At 46.3% G+C, this 21,865-nt stretch overlaps 1 protein-coding gene and 1 long non-coding RNA gene across 3 annotated transcripts in view; one reads left to right on the top strand and one right to left on the bottom strand.

Moving 5' to 3' along the window:
- Positions 1-91: 91 nt before the first annotated feature.
- On the bottom strand, positions 92-3,344 carry LOC142558604 (uncharacterized). The gene is made up of 2 exons (XR_012823043.1): positions 3,295-3,344; positions 92-260 (listed from the first exon to the last, which is right to left on the bottom strand). It is a non-coding gene; the product is annotated as an uncharacterized LOC142558604 (long non-coding RNA).
- Positions 3,345-3,444: 100 nt separating this feature from the next.
- egl (Egl_like_exo domain-containing protein) overlaps positions 3,445-21,865 on the top strand; it is a 286,622-nt gene continuing 268,201 nt past the window's right edge. The window contains exon 1 of one of the 2 annotated variants that reach the window (XM_075670761.1): positions 3,445-4,181. In XM_075670761.1, the coding sequence (XP_075526876.1) occupies positions 3,769-4,181 (413 nt within the window). In that variant the 5' untranslated portion in view covers positions 3,445-3,768. The remainder of the gene's footprint in view (positions 4,182-21,865) is intronic. The other variant, XM_075670760.1, reaches the window with a different exon arrangement.

The following is a 21,865-nucleotide window of genomic DNA, read 5'->3' as shown; positions in this document are numbered from 1 at the left end:
TATTTGATATATGTAATTGTATTGTCCTCACTGTTATGACCCTCTATGAGGGTTGACAGTATTACTAAATAAATAAGTAGAGAACGAGGAATGTGGGTAAGAACACTTTATTTTCAGCACATATGTTTTTTTTCAATGAACGGCTGTTATACTGCTAAAATCTGTACATTTAATAAAAGTACACTGCTCTGCTTCATCACTCCATGCTAAGTGCAAGTATCCTGTACCAGGAAGTCAAACCAAGACGTGGGATGTTCAGTCTGTGAAAATAAAAATGAGTTTGAAACATTACCGTGCAAAAACTAAAGCACACTCAAGAAAATAAACACAGCACAGGAACATATCCAATGAATCGGAATTACCTTTGAGAGCAAACATATAGTTTCTATGGCACAGTGAAGAAACCTTAATCCTCCGGCTTTTTTTGTGCGCGAGAAAATATGAAAGTGCATGCGTTCTCCCGATATTGTGTATCTGTCACCTTTTCACACACAACAAAGATGTCTCAATGTGCCCAACTGTCTTTGCATATGCATTTCTCTGCTCTCATACCATGATACCTACAGTTAAAGGCTGTAGCAATGCTTAGCTTGAATGAACCAACACAAGCTACATGCACTGTGCTGTTGAAAATGGCATTGTAAGTTAGATTCATGCACAGTACATTCATGTGCTATAAACATTTGATTGTAATTGTAGGCGAGATAAATAAAAAGAAGGTATGTAAATAAGAATGTTCCCTAATAAGCTGTGCAGAGGTGCTCCCCCGTTTGGGCAGAAGCCGAGCACAGTTGCAGTGAACAAGAAGCCAACTTATACAGCATTTAAAATCTAGGTTCTAAATGTGCTACAGATTTTTCTGAATTTATGGTAGAAAATCTAGGTGTTAAAGGTGACAAACATTTAAACAGGTCTCTATTCGGACTGGTAATGCTATGTGTCACCTAGTTTGATAAAATATGCCATATCACTGGTCTCCCAAGCTAAGGCTGCGGTCCAGTTGCAAGTGCAAATGACTCAATTACGTCTAGGGCACATTTGAGCAAAAGGCAGCCAAGATTACTGTGTCATTGAGGTCTATTTCCTGACATCTGATTTCTCCTCAGAAAGCTACCTCTCTAAAAAAAACCTTCAGAACAACATAACCCAAACCTTTCTTGAGAAAAGCCATCACACTGGTCCTTGAACACTAATAATACAGTGGCTCTTTGTGATGTAATGTTATGTACGTCAGCACCTTACAAAGTACAGGAAAATTTAATAATGGCAGCGTGACAAGTACACAAAAAAGTAAAGGGATAAAACATCACACAAGCTGCCATCAGTGTTGATATCTCCATTTCAATGTGGATGTTTTTAGCAGTGAATACATGTTCTCATTAAACTGAGTCATAATATTACAAAAGCGAAGGGCAAGGGTCTTTACATTCTAAACTGACAAATGTGCTTCATTACGATTCACCACAATACAGTAGGTGGTTTGCAGTGAACCGTCACATAAGGTTTTGGATAACTACGGCGGGCGTGTCCTGCAGCGGGGCCTCTTGTGTATTGCGGTAAAGCGTATTATTGTGACAAGAGCTAACCTGGAATGTATGGCTTTAGCCAACAAAAGTTCTCAAGACATCATGCATCCTGCCACGAAAATCTGCTTTGTTGAGAGTAGAACATTAGGTTCGTCGCTGACAGAAACCATACATTCCAGATTCACGTAAATCTTTCCCAATATCGGCATGCTTCACTGTGACACACAAATATGTTGCGGTGATAACGGTGGTCGAACAGGCTGGTGCAAATGTTTTGACAGGGGATCATGCCTTCATCAGGGCAACTGCTTTCCTTGGCAGTTTTCATATACGTGAGTCCCCCCAAACTCCCAACAGGGGAGATTTAGCTGGACCTTTGCCAAGAGACATACAGACAAGCGTTTGGTAGTGGCTGGTAGAGATGCAGGAGTCTAAAAAGCGTTGCGAAATTCGGTTCCGTAAGGTTAGCTTCACCGCAATACACATATGTTAAGCGGTTAGACATACAAAATGTTTTGCGGTGAATCATAGCAAGGGTACCTGGCCTTTGATGCAAAGCAGCTTCCCAAGAGGCACGCTAATCCCGTGGCTAGTTATGCAGTTCCCCGCATGCGAGTGAGTTCCCTGCGTTCGGCGGTTTCCCAGTGACATACAAAATTACATTGATTGACTCTGTTGTAAATGGGCGACGGCACTATATGCTGATGCAAAAGCGTCGTTTCGCTTTCGAAAACTGCGCTCTGCTAAAGAGAACACCTTGACTCGCATATGACCAAAGCAGTTGAACATGAAACTACGAAATTACGCAGCTATTATGGAAGAAATCAACAGTTCAGAAAAAAATGGCCGTGTAAACATTAATTGGCTCACGAGGTCGACAAAACAACGGTTCAAAGCATCACAGCCACGTCCGAAATTGCGCGGAAGGCCGGCCAGTACACTTAGGCGCCTCGGCGCGCGTAATGTAACAGAAGACGGCAGGTGTACGCGTACATCATTAAGGAACACATATTATATATGTCGGTGAAAGCGGTCACTCTTCAGTTCTGACATGCTTCACCGCGTAACACTAGTCTACTGCGGCGAAGCTGACTTCAGGACGCCGATTTCTTCAACTTATCTAGCGAGGCAGGTCCGTTTATCACGCTTGGCAACGTTCGACATTTTCTGCATTAATTTAGTTTGTTCTTTTTAATTTTCTTATCACAGTGACCCTGTATCACGCAGTAGCAGAGCTAGTGCCGCGTCTTAACTGCGTTAGGAAAGGTAAGCGTGTATGCAGCAGGCACGGCGGCATCCGCTCTTGTTTGGAAACTTCATGAGACGCTCTTGCGCGCAGCGATGCCATTTGTATTATTAAAAGAATGCGGGTGATGATTAAGTGAGCCGCAGCAAAGCTGTAAAAAAGCAGTAGTAATGCTGTTCTAAGATCATCTCGCTCGAGCGAGATGGTCTTAGAAAAAGAGCGCGATGTAACGCGATCTGACGGAACAGCTCGTCATGCCAGTGTTTCCTTACGTCCTCGTTCTTTCGCGCATCCTCCCCTGAACCAGACTACTGAATGGTTCTGTGCACGCACTGACGATCCTGACGGAGGCAATACCACTCACATGAGCAGCTCCACATAAGATGCCACGGCCCATTACACATGCCGGCTGCAATGTGACGCGGCCAGGAGGCAAAATATGCGCACATGGTAACGCATCAAACAGCTCACAGCCCCAATCCTTTATTACACGCCTATAGCGTGGAAAGATGAATTACTCACGCTCGCACGGAATACGGACCGTTTCGCAGCGCAGACAGCCGCCATGGAAATGAGCGGATGTGACATCATGGGTTATAGCAGACGTGACGTCATAGGTGAACGTAGACATTTCGGGCACCTTTTGTCTGCTGTGCCCCGGTCACAGTAGACACGGCAAAGAGCAAAAGCCCCCAGATTTTCTCTTTTGCGCCCGCTGGCGATCCCTCAAATGAACGTCTCGTACATTTTCCTTGCTCTATCATCATCATGCCAAAGTGTCACGTGCAAGATGGCGACGCCTTGAGTATGTGGTGCTTCCTCAGCTGATTCGGACTTGCGAATTTGGACTCCGAAACTGAAAAGAAGTAACCAAGTAAGAACGCTTTCCAATCCCCGCCAAATTTATCAGCTGATGCAAGCACCCTGGCCTCCCCTCGCCATGTCATCGTAGCGCTCTTCCTTCGCTCGCCAACGAGCGACGCTGAAGTAGCGGCGATGGACAGCAAAGACTACGACCACACGAAAAACATGACGCTCATGTTCTTCCTCGACCGACTGATGGATAAGGGTCAGCCACGGACCCTGCACGACTTGTCTTGCCAGTTCGGCACCAAAGGGTTTACCAAGGAGATGCGCCAGATCGCCGGCGGCAGCCAGTCGGGCCTGCGCAAGTTCCTGCAGCAGTACCCGTTCCTCTTCACCATCGATGGCGACCAGGTGTCGGTGACGAGCTTCGAAGGTGACAGTTCGGGAAGCTCGCCGCAGCGTGACTATGTGCAGGAAGCCATCGACTATTTTCGCGCCAAACTGGAGCAGTACGGCAATGCCGAGGTGCCAATCAAGTCGTTGCTGGGACACCGGTCGCAGGCGACGCCCGAGATCAGGCACGTTTCTGGCCAGCACGGAAGGTGGGTTGTGACACCGCGCTAACCTGCTGCTAACCATGCTGTCAGGGTTGCCCAAAAGGTAATATGCGCATTTCATTCGAGGCCTATAACGACGAAGCTCAGCGCCGGGCTAAACTCGTAGCTAAACGTTAAAAAGAAAAAAAGAAAAGCGCGTGTTTCTCTCCACTAGTGGTCTTCCCGGAAAATGTAGCCGTCGTTGTCGTAAGAGAGGAGGTATGCCCTTCTCGCCGTTTGCTCTGAAATGTGCTGCATTCCACGGCGCCGTCACATTTGAAACGGCCTCGTCCGGGCTGCGAATCCCTCGTGTCTACTTTTTTCACTCTTGCCATCTCCTTTAATTCAGTCCTGTCTCGTGTTTTGCGCTTACACCTCGAGCGGTTCAACCGTATACGTATGCATTATTCGAGAAAAATGCTGTTCGCGCAGGACACCAGCAGAGAAAAAAAAAAGTGCAAAAAAAAAAAAAAAGGTATGGGGAGAGGGGTTAAAGTACTAACGACACACTTCGCGGCAGACGAGCCCACGCGAACGCCGCCTTATAAAAAGGCTCAACTAGAAACAGCAGTGTTTTCAATGACAGCACACTGTGCCTCAGTCGCATTGTACCACCCTGTCTTGCATGTAATTACGCAGTATTCTACAATGCAGCAACCAGTTATTCTTTAGATTCTAGACCACATGTTTAACACTAAACAGGTAAAAATTCAATTATAAGCTTTGTGATAAATGATAGTAAATCTCGAGTGGTAATAGGCACAATGTGCAAGCTCAAAAAAAAAGGCAATATTTAGTTATGTTTTGTGAAAAGGCCAGGAACTCGCATCTGTCGATTGGAATGTAAAAAAGCTCACATGCCAAGGTATGCTTCTGCAGCTAGCGCAACTGTGTTGCCAAGGTATTAGGTAGAAGATTGGGCGACTTGGTGGCATGGCAGCTTTCCACAAATGAAGACTTAAGAACAGCAGGAAATGATGCTTTATTAATTATTTTATTTGAAAGATTTCAACATGAGACTTTTACCAAACAGGCAAGAAAGCCACCACAAATATCAAGAAAGACTCCAGACAAGACAAATTAGATCACAGGAATGCTTGAGTTTCTTACCACTTTGCTTTTTGGCTACTGTTGACCTGGCAAGATATTTATACAGTACTAGCTAGCCTTTCGCATGGTTAGAAAGGCAATGCATGATGTAATAAATGGATATACATAGGCTTCCCTTAATTTGACTTGGGTTAATTGTAACTATTCGGTTAATTTGATCCTGACTAAAAGTCCTGAGCACCACCCATATTAATTAATAACTTATTTATTTATTTGTTTTAATTTTTATTATACCCTCAGGGTTAACATTACCGAAGATAATGGAGAAGAATATCAGCACAAGCTGTGCATTAAAGAAAGCATCAACAACACAACCAACTACTACTATGATGCACAATTTTAGCAAATCAAAGACTAAGTTACATAATTCATAGTTTGTTCTTACTAGAATAAATTTAAATGATGCTTATGAAAGCATTCAAAATAAAACATTGTGTTAGGTTTCACTTATGGGGGCAACAGCCCTCTATACATTACTATGGGCACCTATCGTTCACCTGAGTGCAGCCACATCGTCAACGTCTCCAGTACAAGCGGATGACATAAATACACTACTTGCACCAGTCAATTTCAGTGGGCACGCGAGCAGCACTACTGGCTAGACTCTTAATCATTTCCCCTTTGTGATGCAGGTTGGTGCACAATTATCGTTATACGCTATGCAATCTAATTTCCTGTGTCTGCTACTGTTCCCGTCACCACGGGTATTGCGCAGAATGTTATGTGACTGCTTCTCTATGACATTTATAATATTGTCACGGGAATGTTGTGAGTATACGAAAACTATATTTACAATATATATACAGGATGAGCAGAACAGCTAAGATGGCTGACCACCAACAACACGCAGCAGCCAGCGTCTCCGATCTTCTTCTTCCTCTCTGTTCTCTCATCCTTCCGTAACAGGACGCCCGGGTGGTGAAGCGCCGTCTCGGCGCATAGCAGGCGAAGAATTGCGAGCGAAGTATGGCTGCAGCCACGAAACGTGCACGACGTCGACAGGCGTCTGACTTGAGGATGCATCAAAGTGTAGCGGCAAAATCTCATAATTGACGTCGTTAATTTGGCGTAGGGCTTCATAAGACCCTGTGTAGCGAGAGAGAAGCTTCTGAGAGAGGCCAACTTGACGATATGGTGACCAGAGGAGCACCCAAGCACCTGGTGCGAACTTAACATCATGATGGCAGCGGTCGTAACGTTCTTTCTGCATATGCTGTGAGGCTAATAAATGAGATTGGGCAACTTGACGTGCCATGCGAGTGCGAACCATGACTACACGAGCGTACTCAGTTGCAACACGTGGCACAGAAGGGAGGATGGTGTTAAACAGCAGTGTGGGGTCGCGACCATACAAGAGATAAAAGGGTAAATATCCTGCAGTGTCATGTTGGGACTAGTTATACACGAACGTCACATAAGCCAGCGTGGCGTCCCAGTCACGGTGATTGTTGGAGACGTACATCGACAGCATCTCTGTGATTGTTTGGTTGAGACGTTCCGTAAGACCTTTCTGTGGGTGGTAGGCGGTGGACAGCTTGTGCTCAATGGCACAAGAGCAGAGGAGGTTGTCCACTACTCGAGACAAGAACAAGTGACCGCCGTTTGTAAGTAACTGTCGAGGTACACCATGCTGGAGAATGATGTCGTGAAGGAGAAAATCGGTGGCGTCAGTTGCGCAACTAGTCAGCAACACCTTTGTTATCGCATAGCGTGTCGCGTAATCAGTAGCGACTGCGATCCATTTGTTCCCTCTAGTTGCTGTCGGAAAACGGCCAAGCAGATCAAGGCCTACGCGAAAGAATGGTTCAGAGGGAACTTCAACGGGATGGAGTCGTCCAACAGGTGGCAGGGGAGGTTTCTTCCGGCACTGACACAATTCGCAAATTGCGACGTAGCGATGCATGGGGCGGTAGAGACCCGGCCAGAAGAACCGGCGTCGTACGCGATTGTATGTACGCAAAACTCCCAAGGTGTCCCGCCGTCGGTGCATTGTGAAGTTGTTTGAGAGTGACAGGCCGCAGATGACGAGGAAGGACAAACAGCAACTCGGGATTGTCAGGGTTGATATTGCGGCTGTCAAGGATGCCGTCATGCAACACAAACAAGCGGCTTGTGCCATAGGTGCTGCCAGATTGCACTCCGGCGATGATAGAGTATAAGGATGCGTCGTGTTGTTGTTCAGTGCGCATGTCGGTCATATCAATCGGATATGCTGCAAGGTCACCGGATCATGCGCAACAGTATCCACGGGATGATGTGAGAGGCAGTCAGCGTCCTTGTGGAAGCGTCCAGTCTTGTAATGGAAACTAAATGAAAATTCCTGGAGCCGCAAAGCCCAGCGACCAAGCCGTCCGGTCGGGCTGGAGGGAAGACAGCCAGCAGAGTGCGTGGTGGTCTGTGACGACCGAAAACATGCGGCCGTACAAATATGGCCTGAACTTGGTGACAGCCCAAACTAAAGCCAAGCACTCCCACTCGGGGATGGAGTAATTTATCTCGGCAAGTGACAGCAGGCGGCTGGCATAAGCTATCATGCACTCGGTACCATTCTGGTGTTGGGCGAGAACAGCGCCGATGCCATGGCCACTTGCGTCAATGTGGATTTCGGTCGGTGCACACGGATCAAAGTGGGCAAGTATGGGAGTGATCAGAAACCCGATGAGAGTGGTGAATGCGCGAGCCTGCTCCAGGCCCCGTGAGAATGGCGTGCTCTTCTTTAGAAGATATGTCAAAGGCCGAGCAACGTCGGCGAAGTTTTTGACAAATCGGCGAAAGTATGAACACAGGCCGACAAAGCAGCGCACGTCAGGCAGAATGTGGCGACGAGCGCTTGGACAAGTACGTCGTCTACATTGACGTCAATTACACTTCTGCTTGTGGCACAGACAGAGGATTTGGTGCAGTAGTCAGCAATGCAGCACCAACTCCGAGGGCTGCATTTTCTAGTTTTCCGAAAGGGTGTGGCCTAAGGGCACAGGGGACAAAAGGTGATGTGGCTGCGGTGAACGGGAAGGCAGGCAGCATGTTTGCGGTGAATAAGACTGGCGTTTATACACGCACCGCAACGTCCTTGCAGGGACGGACCCGCCTGCGCCGCAAGCGTGGCGATGGTGAGCAGCTGTACCACGTGTTCAGAGCAGAGGTGGCGGCCCTGTTAGGCTCGGCAGTGGGCGAAACATTGCGGGTATTTACATCAAAATGGCTCAGGTTGGTCGGCATGCAAGGTGTTGAGGGCCACGAGTTGTGGCAGTATCAGGCGACATGACCAATGCGGCGACAGGTGAAACGTATCGGCTGGTTGTCCGCAGTTCTCCACTCATTTGGGTTGCGATAACACGGAGAGAAGCGCCGGGTTTTAGCGAAAATAGTAGAAGGGCGTTGGTTAGCTCTGGTATTGGCAACAGCACACACAGACTGTAAACCAATGTTTTCAAGTTCCTGACGAACGATGGCTTGTATGAAGGGAACGGAAAATGGTGGTAGCATCAGGGCTACGTGAACAGAAAGCTGCTGGCGCCTTCGCATCCAGTTCACGTCTAATGATTTGCACCACGTCCTCTGATGGCGACGCATGCTGCTGTGCGGGTTCATTTTCACACGTCGATGTTGTGGCAGTATTGGGAAGTCTGGCGAATGGTTGCAAGATGCCTCGGCATTTGGCATGCTCAAATTGTTGGCACTCTTTAATGATTGCGTCAACTGTAGAGCAGCTCTTGTACATGAGCCGATTAATCACGTCGTCAGCAAGGCCCTTAAGCACATGCCCGACCTTCTCAGCTTCTTTAATGTCGGGATTGGCTTTACGACAAAGTGCCAGCATGTCCTGGATTTACGAGACATAGGACTCCATGGGAGATTGGGCATGGGAGGCCTGTTCCTGCTTTGCGGCAATTGTACGGCCGGCTCATTTGCCAAACAACTCTGTCATTTTCTCCTTGCATTGGTCCCAGCTGGTTAGCTCCTCTTCGTGGTTTTCGTACCACACCTTTGCCATGCCTCTTAGGTATACCAACAGGTTCGCTAGTATAAGCGTAGGGTCCCATCTGTTGATTCCACTCGCGCGTTCGTACATGGCCACCCGCTTTTCAGCGTTGGCGCCATTGGTCTCGCAGAAAGTTCCAGGATCCTTGGGTTGCACAACGACAACCGAAGGTGACAGCAACGTAGCTGGTGACAGGGACGTTGGAGGTGGCAACAACGTTGATCCCGCATGCTCACTGTCATTCATGGTGGGGACGGTGGTGCGACGTCCACTGTGGAGCTCCGTTTCCAGCCGTGGTACCCCATACCTCTCACCAATATGTTGCGGGGATGTTGCGAGTATACAAAAACTATCTTTACAATATATATACAGGATGAGTCAGAAGAGCTAAGATGGCTGACCACCAACAACACACAGCAGCCAGCATCTCCGACCTTCTTCCTGTCATCTCTCATCCTTCCATTACAATATTATGCTCTGGTGACATTGAGACTAATCCTGGTCCTCATACTCGTTCTGAATCCCTTTTAGGAATCGATTCCCTCCGTAATGACCCTGCTAAACAAATGAAGGTTTTCTTTGACTTTATTAAAGATGTGCATAATCACTCACTTCGAAATAGCAGGTTCCAAGCTGAATTTCCTGCAGATATTAAAACAGTTAAGAACGGACAGAAAAGCTTGGATACTAAAATTAGTGGAATGAACAAAATATTAGAAGTGCTTGAAGAAAGAACAAAAACTCTAGACCGGTGCAAGGAACAACTCGTAACAATGCAAAAATTACTTGAAGAGCTCACCACTAGAAATGACCTGTTAGAATCTTAACTGAATGAACAAGAAGACCGGTCACTTTGTGACATTTTAATCATTTATGGTCTACTGGACACTAAGGAAACTTCGCAAGAAAGTGAACAGAAAATAGTTGCAACTTTTACCTCCGTTCTTGAATGCTTTTCATGCTTCAATGCATCGAGCATGCACATCGAATTGTTGTTTTGCACCAAATAAATGTAGACCAATAATTATAAAGTTCATTTGTTTTAAAACCAAAGAAAGGCTTTTTTTGATGCTGAACCTGTTTAAACAAAAAGGCATGACTATAAGCGAAGACTTTTCGCCTGCTACACACATCGCTAGAAAGAAGCTTTTCGATTTTGCCAGGCTTCTTCTGAACCTTTCAAGCTCCGTAATGACAAGCTTTACCTGAATGGAAAGTGCAATTTTTTTAACTCTACTATTCCTTCTGTTCAAGAATGCGTGACGCGTTGAGACAACACAATCAACACTGACAATCATTCACCACATATGACAAGTGCATCATCGTAGGAAAACACGAGGGGTAGTGGCTGTCTACAGTCATCATGGCCTCCGACATCTGTCCTGTTTAGCAACGTTCGCAGCATTCTTAATAAATACGACCCCTTATCATCTGCAATAGACTCATGCAACACCCAAATCATCGCCTTAACCAAAACATGGTCGCCACTTCGTGTCAGTGACGAACTTTTTCGTTGCACACAGAACTATATTTTATACCGTTGTGATTGCACTGCGCACAGAGGAGGCTGTGTTCTCCTGGCTGTATCAAAAGACATACCTTCACCTCCCATGAGCGTTATCGGGGCCCTAGAAACTGTCTGGGTTTCCATTACCATTGGTCATCAAAGCATAATAGGTGTGTTCTACCACCCACTCTCTATGTTGTCTTTATTTGCCAATGAATTTCATGACACTGTTTACCATGTACCCAATCACTTTTCTTTATTGCCCATAGTAGTCCTTGACGACTTCAACTTTCCAAACATTACGTGGAACAATGACCAACCCTCGCTGTCGCCTTTTTCCCGACAAGCTGACGAGTCTTTAGAAGCATGCTCTGTTCTTTCGCTTTCACAAGTTGTTACTGATCCTACACGATCCTCTGCCAATGTAGAAAATACACTTAATTAAAACCTTTCATCCTGACCTGTTATCTTCAGTCACACATTTACCTGGCATAAGCAATCATTCTTTTCTTCATTTCACTTTCAACTCAACTAGTCTCGAAAACACTAAACAATGGAACATTATACGTGATTACAAAAAGGTTGACTGATGCAGTAAACAGAGAATTTACTTAACTTCTAGATGACTTCCTCCCTGATTTTGACAACTGTTCAGACCAAACTAATTGGAACTTGTTCGTTGCTAATGTACATAAGCTAACTGACAAACACATACCCACTTTCACAATTATTTTAAATCCACAAACGCCCTGGTACGGTCCCCCCTATGAAGCGGCTTGCCAACCGAAAGAAAAATTTTTTTCACTTGGCTAAAAGCTCACCCACCAAATCGAGGTGGGTTGCTTACAAATTAGCATTTGATACTTACATAACTGCATTAAGGGTTGCCAAGCATAAATTTTTGTCTACCACTCTTCCATCAATGCAAACAAATAATGTTACAAATTTTTGAGAACTATCAATCACCCATCAAGCGACCATATCGCCTTACTGACTCTTTAGGGTGCCTTCTTCCACGCAAGCAATATGCTACTCTCTTAAACGATACCTTTGTCAAAAACTTTTCTACCAAGTGTAAAAGTCTTCTGCCTGCCACACGTGAATATGACTATATACAAATGCCTCCAATTATTGTTGAAACATCTGGATAACTAATTAATTATCTCAGTATTAACTCTTCTCCTGGCTATGAATCAATCAAGACAAAATTCCCCAAAAGTACTAATGTTATTAGTTCACTTATTTTTGGAAACCCTTTTCAGCAGTGCCTAGATATGTGAACACTACCTAAAGAATGGACGATCGGGAAGGTGATTCCCCTATATAAGTCAGGTAACAAACATTCATCAAATAACTACCGTCCCATTTTGTTGACTAGTATGTGTTCTAAACTTCTTGAACATATTTTTTCTAACCTTGTTAAATTTCTCGAGTATAATTCATTTTTCACCTCAGCTCAGCATGGCTTTTGCAAAACTTTCTCATGTGAAACACAACTGACTTCACTCACGAGCTACATCAAATTTTGGATCGTTCTTCTTTTGCCGACTGTATTTTCTTAGATTTCTCTAATGCGTTTGACAAAGTTTGCCAAACTTGTACAAATTAAATAAACAATCTAGATCCTAACCTTCTCACATGGATTAAGCTCTTTAACAAAGCACACTCAGTTTGTTACAATTAATGGTTTTGATTCTTCTTTCAGCTATGTACATTCTGGGCTACACCAAGGTTCAGTTCTGGGCCCTCTCCTTTTTCTCATTTATATCAATGACATTCCTGCTACACAGTCTTCTAACGTACAGTTGTTCGCTGATGACTGTGTTATTTCTCACGAAAGAACCAATGGGGGGGGGGGAAGAAGCTGGCGTTGGCATGTTGCAACTCGACCTTAACGCAATATCTAACTGGTGTAACTCGTGGTTATTGGAACTAAATATTAACGATTGTAAAGCACTACATGTATTTCGTCAACGTCAAGCACCACATGTCTTTTGCCAACATGCCACTTACCACCTAAACAGCGTTCCTTTAGAAACAGTTAACTCTTACAAGTACTTAGGTGTCCTTATAACTACAAACCTGTCATGGTCAATTCATACCAAATACATTATGAACAACGCTAACCGTAAGTTAGGCTACTTGCGCCGTAACATTGCTGCTCACCTTCTAACCTAAAACACCTACTCTATAAAACTCTAATAGGTCCCAGGGTGTCTACCAACTGGGAAAACCGGGAATTCTCGGAGAGTTTGAGTAGTCTGGAAAAACTCAGGGAAAACTCAGGGAATTTGTGCTTCTATCAGGGAAAATTAGCTGTAATTTTATTGAAAGGGTCGAAAGTCGTGGTAATGCTGGCTCGAGTAACAGACAGGAATTGTAATTTATTGTCCTTGATGCCCTGTTGTTGGCGGGAGGAGTTACCAGTGTACAGTCAAAGTCCGACTTTCCGGAGTCCCAATAATTTGGACGGCTTTGCGGCACCACCACGTACCTCATAGAGTGTATCAGAACGTCTGAAATTTCGGACGCAAGAACTCTTCGCCGTCCGATTTTTCAGTCGTTTTACCGTGACCGCATGTCCGAAACGGCATTAGTCAAAGCCACCACTTCTGCCATTTTGATTACCTCGCTGCCTCGAACCGGCGCTCTCGCACGCTGATCCGCTGGCAGCCGTAGCCATCACTGCGGCAACGCTAGGCCTAGTTGCTTCTACGTTCGCTATGAAGCTTCTTGCCGTTGGGTGTCGTGTTTTTTATTGAAAGAATTCGCTGCTGTCAGCAATGGCACGGACTCTGCCTTTCGGGTCCTCGCGATTGGCTTAGAAGCTTCATAAGCACGGGGCGTCGCATAATGCCGGTTCCCGAAAGTTGGCTTCGCCTCCCTACAGAAATATTGCTTGGTGAAGCATACGAAAAAGTATTGCAGTGAAGCACAACAAGTGAGGGAAGGGGCTATTGCCATGGGAAACATTATGTATTCCTTAATTATACACACGTGCACCTGGTATTTCCTGTCACAGTTTGAGCACCAATATGCCTAATACGTGTACTGACAGGCCTTCAGAGCGTTTTCGAATGTGCCTGTCATAGTTTGAGCCCTTAACGGCGGTAAATGACATGCATTTATTTTTTCCAACTGGCCGATTTTTCAAACATTTTTGCGGCCCCTAGGGAGTTCGAAAAATTGGACGTGGACTGTGCACCTGACCAAGAAGATGCTTCGAATGGTCCATGGGGCGAACGAATGGTGGAAGGAGGACAAGAACAGAAAGGACCTACGCATTGAGGAATGAACGGGAAAGGAAGCATGCTGCTGCTGTTTTGAAGGAGCTTGAGCTCAACAAAATGAAGTGTTGGCTGATGCCGAGATGCAGGTGTCCCTCATCCAAACCAGATTAAACTCTTTAACGCAGTGAAACAAAACACTGAGGCATCGTGCGCGGGCCGAGAGTATGTCAGGACAGTTGAGGTTGATTTACGAGCTGTTGAGAGGGAATCTCAATTGTGACAACGTTCAGGCCTCATACCAGTGAGCTTGCTATCAGTTGATAGAAATAGCTCATATTCAAAAATATATGCTTCCATATGCATCTCCTTTTTATTCGTATTTGAGAATGTCCAACTCTATTTGCATTTTTATTCGAAGACTTTATTTGGTGTGCATTTTGCTAACACCTCCCTTCTATTCTCTTTTTGAATAACAAACACTACTGCTAGGAATTCAAATTCGACTAAGTCTTTTTAAAATTTTTTTCATATGCTTACTAGAAAGCGACAGCATTGGGCGATATGGTTTCAGCCCGTCTTGACATAAAACATAGTTCGTGTCACTCAGGGAATTTTGCAAAGGCACTCAGGGAAAACCTGGGAAACTCAGGGTATTTGAAAATGTCAACTTCGTAGACACCCTGGGTCCTAAATTAGAATACGCTACTTCTGTATTTCAGGTTATCCTGGCCAGGATAACCTGAAACCGGCCTTAGAACTTGTCCAAAATAACTCAGTTCGATTTATCTTTTCTAATTATAATAGAACTGCGAGCATTTCTTCCATGAAACATATTTTAGACTTCATTTGCTGTCTGTTCGACATAGACTTGCACGTCTAGCACTCTTTCATAGGATTTATCATCATCCTACACTGCACACGCAATTCTTTACAAGACCTCATTATGTATCACAGCGTGTTGATCACTGTCATAAAGTTGGGACATATCTACACCACACAAAGCATTTCTCCCAGTCTTTTTTCCTTCGCACATGTATAGATTGGAACCACCTTCCTGCTGATGTCATAAATACTACTGATAACAGCCTCTTTCATGAAACATTAGCTAACATTGTATAACCAGGAATATCTTTTTTTGTGACACAGCAGCTAACACTGTATGGAAAGAAACCTCTCGTATTCTGGCATTGCGTATCGTTCATATTAATCGCTGCATTTTGTTTACTTCATATGTACCACACTTTTTTTTGTACCATTCCCCCTATAATGCCTCTGGCCCTGAGGGTATGACAAACAAACAAACAAACAAACAAACAAACAAACATTGATTGATGATAGTATTGTAGTACAAATAAAAATGAAGACAAGACCAGACAAAAATGTACGATAAAATGCACAATGGTTTGTCATGACAAAGAGTAAGAAAACGGAGCCTTGCTTGCAAATACACACACTGAAGTATCATTGATGCAATTTGTGCCACTTTTCCTGATATGGAAGGCTTCCAAAAGTTTGCACACAATAGTTTCATTGCTTCTGCCCAGAATCTTAATTCTTAATCTTAATTCATTGCTTCTGCCCAGAATCACACTTGCAAGTCATGCAGTGTGCTGGTAAGTGTGTATTACTTTTATTTTTAACCGTAAGCTTATGCTACCATGCTCAATCATTGCCACACCGTACAGCTTCAGTACACAGTCCGTAATGATGCCTTGAAGGCCTATATAGGTCGAACTAGACAAAGGGTTAGCAACTGAGCAGAAACTTTCAATTAAGAATAAAAGCAGTGCACATTGCATAGCTGGCAAGTGTGAACCTTTATTTTGTAAGATTAGGATTCTGGGCAGAAGCAAAGAAAGCATGGCACACAAACTTTTGGAGGCCTTCTGTAATGAGAAAAGAGGCAGAGGCTGTGTCAGCGATAATTTTGTGCGTATATTTGAAGTGGGCCACATTTTTAATTATTTTTCTTTGTTGTCACAAACCTGTGGGCATGCGGATTGTGTTGTACATTTTATTCTGGTCTTCTAGGAGACTAAAAAAATTTACAGTCACTTAAGCATATGCTAAAGAGGATGAAGGTGAAAGCCTGTGTGCTCACGAGGCGTTCATTAAATTACTTGGTATTCTCATTTGAATGTGTTGTTACTTCCTATTGTTTTCTCCCACCAAAGGTTGAGGTTTCGAGTGCCTTAATTAACTTTGCCTTAATCAAAACCAAAGGTCGGGGGTTCGACCATCATTGGTGGAAACATCAATTTTGCTGCCCTTGAATTTTGGTCCCACCGAAGGGTCGGACAGAACAGGAGTTACGGGTTTGATTCCCCTCTATGGTTGTGGGCAGCATCATCAATTGTGCTGTCATTGAATTTTGGTGCCATAACAGTGGAAAATAAATTTCTCAATAATCGCCGGACAATAGATATTATAAACCGAGACCGATCAAGTTGTCCAGCGCTGTTTATTCCAAAAAAGGCAACGCCCCCAGCTCACGTGCGAAGAAGAAAAAGAACAGGGAAGATGATGATGGCTATGTACAAATGAAAACGACAAAGTATGTTAATAGTGCATACACTAACTTCCCCCGTCATGGAAGCGGCCAACCTGGCCGCAGATTAGAGATTATCTAAACGGGGAGTGAAGGGCTTCATCCGCGAGACGTGAACAATTTCAGCATTCCGGCGGCGCCGGTCAGTGACGGAGTGTACTGGGCGAACGAGATAGTTCACTGCAGATGTTTGCTGCACCACGGTGTATGGGCCAATGTAGCGTGGAAGGAACTTCTCACAGAGGCCTGGGGTGTGGACTGGAGTCCAAAGCAGGACTTGGTCTCCAGGGTGAAAACGTAGGTCACAGCGTTTGTTGTCGCAGTAACGCTTGTGCTCAGCTTGGGTAGCTTCTGTGCTTTACCGGGCGATTTGACGGCAATGTGCAACTCGGGCAGCAAAATCTTCTGGAAGTGACGCTTTAGGCGAAGAAGGTGTGAAAAAGAGTTCTCTGTGGAATATGGTGAAAGGAGATCATCCATACACAAGCAAGAAAGGGCTGTAGCCGGTAGTCCGTTGAATAGCAGTGTTATATGTGAATGTCACAAAAGGAAGAATTTTATCCCAGTCAGTGTGGTCAGGACAGATGTACATGGAAATCAAGTCAGACAGTGTACGGTGGAAGCGCTCAGTAAGGCCATTGGTTTGCGGATGATAAGTAGAAGTAGATTTGTGGACGGTATTAGTGGCCCGAAGAACGTGAAATGAATGCCCTGCCACGGTCACTGAGAAGAATGCGAGGAGCCCTGTGGCGCAAGACGATGGTGCGCAAGAAAAAGTCGGCGACCTCAGAAGCGGTGCCGGATCGCAGAGGGGCAGTCTCGGCACATCTTGTTAAATGGTCGACCGAAGTGACAATCCAACGGTGACCGGAGGGTGTCGACGGCAAGGGACCATATAAATCAATGCCAACAAATTCAAAAGGTGCGTCCGGGCAAGAGAGAGGTTGTAGTAAACCGGCAGGAGGGGATGTCGAGCGTTTGCAGTCCTGACATGACGCACAAGAGGCAATGTATTTGGTCACCGTTGTGGATAGGCCAGGCCAGAAGCAGCGGGTCTTTATACGGTCGTAAGTCTTGTGGAAGCCTAAGTGGCCAGCCAATACGTCGTCGTGAAGTGCCTCTAATACCCGCAAGCGAAGGCAGCGAGGTAGAACTGGGACCCACCGGTGACCTGATGGGTGGTAAACGTAGCGGTGTAGCACGCCACCTTGAAGGCGGAATTGTCGAAGTTGGCGTCGCAAGCGGCTGTTGGGTGGTTCGGCGAACCCACTAAGACAATCCATGAGAGCTCGACAGCAGGAGTCGGCCCACTGAAGTGAGACGAAATCAGAGCGTGATGAAAGCGTAACTTGGTCCAGGCGCGTTATCAAGAGTTGGTGTGAGGCAGGCGTAGGATCGGTACGACGTGGTGGGGAAGACGGCGCGTTACCGGAAGAAAGTGAGGGTGGGCAGCGAGACAATGCGTCTGCATCATGATGGCGTTTTCCAGACTTGTACGTTATAGTGAAGTCATATTCCTGCAAGCGGAGTATCCAGCGTCCTAAGCGTCCTGACATGTCTTTCATTGATGACAGCCAACACAGAGCATGATGGTCGGTGACGATGGTGAAGTGGCGGCTGTAAAGGTATGGGCGAAATTTCTGAATCGACCAAACTCTTGCTCTGTAATGGTGTAGTTCCGCTCAGCTGGAGAAAGTGTTCGGCTGGCATATCATATGCTACGACTTGCTCTTTAGATGCTGTATTACGTTGCAGAAGTACTGCACCAATACCTTGTGCGCTTGCATCAGTATGGAGTATGGTAGGGGCTCGATTATCGAAGTGGCGAAGCACTGGTCCGGAAGTAAGATGCCGCTTAAGAGCTTGAAAAGCCGACTCGCAGTCACTAGTCCACGTGAAAGAGGCACCGGTAACCAGTAGCTTGTGTAGAGGAGCTGCTATTGCTGCGAAGTTGCGTATAAATCTAAGAAAATATGACGCCAAGCCGAGAAAACTACGTAGATCTTTCTGTTGCTGGGGGCGAGGAAACTGGAGAACGGCACTAATCTTTTCGGGGTCAGGCTAGATGCCATCTTTTGAGACGACGTCACCCAATACTTTTATAGTCTTGCTTGCAAATTTGCATTTTTTTAAATTGATCTGGAGACCAGCATTCACAAGGCACTTGAGAACTTCGTCTAATCGATGAAGACGGCTGAAGTCAAACGAAGAGATGACAATATCGTCCAGATAACAGAGGCATGTCTTCCATTTTAGACCACGAAGTACGTTGTCTATCATGTGCTCAAATGTGGCAGTAGCATTACAAAGGCCAAAAGGCATCACATGAAATTCATAAAGGCCATCCGGTGTAGTGAATGTGGTCTTTTCTTTGTCAGTCTCGTTCATTGGAATTTGCCAATATCCTAATCAAAGATCAAGGCTGGAGAAATACTTCGCCCCTTGTAGTGTGTCCAAAGTGTCGTCAATTCGAGGTATTGGATATACGTCCTTGCGTGTGATCTTATTGAGCGCTCGATAATCCACGCAAAAGCGAACGAAGCCATCTTTTTTCTTTACCAGGACCACGGGAGAAACCTGTGGGCTAGATGAAGGTCGTATTATCTTCCGTGCAAGCATGTCAGCAACCTGTTGTTCAATGACCTTTCGTTCGAATGGCGATACACGATAGGGATGTCGTCGTATTATAGCGGAACCATCGGTTTCGATGCGGTGTGTAGCCGCAGGAGTTCGGCTCAACACAGGGGAACAGCTATCGAAACAGGCTTTGTGTTTTGCCAAGACCACCATTAAGGCTTCGGACTGCGCGGCTGTTAGGTCAGAACCAAGAACGGCTGGAGGAGGGAAAGAATCATCCAAACCTGAGATTGGTGCTGGCGATGAAGAAGGGCAAAGCGTGGCTATAGAGATAGGTTGAGTGTCAGCGAAGGTTGCCACCGTCATCCCTTTGGGCAGCATCACAGGATCTGGGGTCGTGTTGCAAGCAGACAGAAGGGCGCGGCCGCGTGAAAACCGGACGAAACAGGTGGCAATGAGAATTCTGTGAGAAGTACAGTGGGAAGAAGGGGCGACTAGGGCATCTCCGTCGGCGATCTTGCTGGATGTTACGGCTGCAATGTCTTCGTGACCAGGGTGCAGGATGTAGTCTGCAGTGGTGACCAAGTTCACGCATGAAAGCGAAGAGTCCGCAACAGGTTCAAGCTCTGTATCCGTGATGTGGACAACTTCCTCTCTACATGAAATGACGGCTGAAGCAGAATGTAGGAAGTCCCGACCCAGTATAAGTTCATGGATACACGTTGGAAGGATGATAAACTTGATGTGGTGGCGTATGCCATCGATGAGAACACGAGCAGTACACTGTCCGTCGGGGGGAATGAATGCGTTATTAGCACCACGCAAAATAGGTCCAAGATAAGGCGTTTTTACTTTACGGAGCTGGGAACACAGATCACTCCGAAGAACAGAAACGGCGGCACCGGTATCGATGAGAGCTGACGCAGCAACACCTTCGACAGTCACAGAAAGCATGTTGGCCGGGTGAACAGGAGGAATTTTTGAAGACCGATAAGAAGCAGTTTCCCCTCCAAAAACTGCAACAGTTAGTTTTTCAAGTGCTGGTCGACAAAATGGGAAGTGGGGCGAAGTGGTGATGTAGAGCGCCGGTAAGGCGATGGAGAACGACGTCTGGCCAAACGGGAACTATCAAGCAGATTGGGAGCAGCTGGCGGAGACGGAGAACGCTGTTGAGGGGACGAGTACGATGCAGGATAGTAGTCGTCTGATCGGCGAGTGCGGTCTCTTTCGTGCTCAGTATAGCCTCATCTTTCATCCTGCTGGCGATGGCGGCAGAAGCGCGATATATGGCCGCGTATACCACAGTAAAAGCAAACCGGACGAGGTGGATGCCACTGAGGGTACGATGGCGCACCAAGTGCTCTGGTTCCCATTAAAGCCAAATGGTCATAGGAAACGCCAGTAGGCACGGAAGTCACGGTAGGGGTGGGTAGTGAAACAACATCTGCGTAGGTAGGTGTGGAGCGCGCTACCGTAGCAAGATGCGTCGTGGGTGTAGTCATTGCTGTCAACTCCTGCTTTACGACCTCACGCAAGTCGAAGGTGGGGGTTGGGGCGCAGGCAGCAGGTGGCTGCCTTAGGTCTTGTAGTTGACGCTCTTTGCAGATGATGGTGCGGATAAGAGCATGTGAATCTGGAGAATGGGGAACCTGAGGATCGCTGCTGTCATGTGGAAGACGAATCGACTGCAGCTCGTCGAGGCGTTGATACGTTGAAGTGATGTCTTGGACAGAAGCCGGATTTTGCACGATTAAGGCGTTGAACGCGACAGGCCCAATGCCTTTTAAGATGTGGCGAACGCGTTCGGCTTCCGTCATGCTAGGATTCGCACGGCGGCATAGAGCCAAGACGTCCTCTATGTATGAGGTGTAAGACTTTTGGGGAAGTTGGCGGTGCGTTCCCAGCTTCTGTTTGGCGACTTCTGCACGGCCAGACGAGGAAGCAAAGATTTGCCGCAGCTTGGAGGTAAACAAGGACAAATCCGCGATGTCAGATTCGTGGTTGAAATACCACATCTTTGCGACACCGGTCAAGTAGAAGGCGACGTGCCTCAATTTCTGGGTGTCGTTCCACTTGTTGCAAGAACTCACGCGGTCGTAGTGGTCGATCCAATCGTCGACGTCATCACCGTGGGGTCCCGCAAAGACAGGGGGATCGCGCTGAGGGCTCATCACAGTCCAAGAGGGCGCCGCAGGTGGGGTCGTCTGTGTGGTAAGGTTAGAGGCGCCTGAAGGGCCGGGGTTGGAAGTGTCCATTGTTGTAGGGGTAGCTGGGTGCAGGCGGCGACCGGAACGGAGCTCCAGGGAGGGCAGGAACGCGAGAGGACATCGGGGTCTTGACGTACCTCCACCACTTTAATACCGAGACTGATCAAGTTGTCCAGCGCTGTTTATTCCAAAAAAGGCAACGCCCCCAGCTCACGCGTGAAGAAGAACAGGGAAGATGATGATGGCTATGTACAAATGAAAACAACGAAGTTCGTTAATAGTGCTTACAATATTTAGACCCACAAGGCAGTGAGGGCTTTCACGTTAAAGGGCCCCACACCAGGTCTGGCCATTTTGAGCTGACAAGCGCAGAGCATACATTGCACGATAACGATTGCGTCTGCAAAATATTACATCGTTACGCGCTGCGGAAACATCTGGCATTTCAAACCGAGCGCTGTTTTCCCTTCTCCTTGCGGCCGCCGCATTACAAGCTGGAAGACGTACTTGGGTACCTAGGCCAATGTAT

The sequence above is a fragment of the Dermacentor variabilis genome, chromosome 9 (assembly GCF_050947875.1).
Source record: "Dermacentor variabilis isolate Ectoservices chromosome 9, ASM5094787v1, whole genome shotgun sequence".
Lineage (NCBI taxonomy): Eukaryota > Metazoa > Arthropoda > Arachnida > Ixodida > Ixodidae > Dermacentor > Dermacentor variabilis.
The sequence above is the reverse complement of the archived record's forward strand: the minus strand, read 5'-3'. Positions and strand labels throughout refer to the sequence as shown.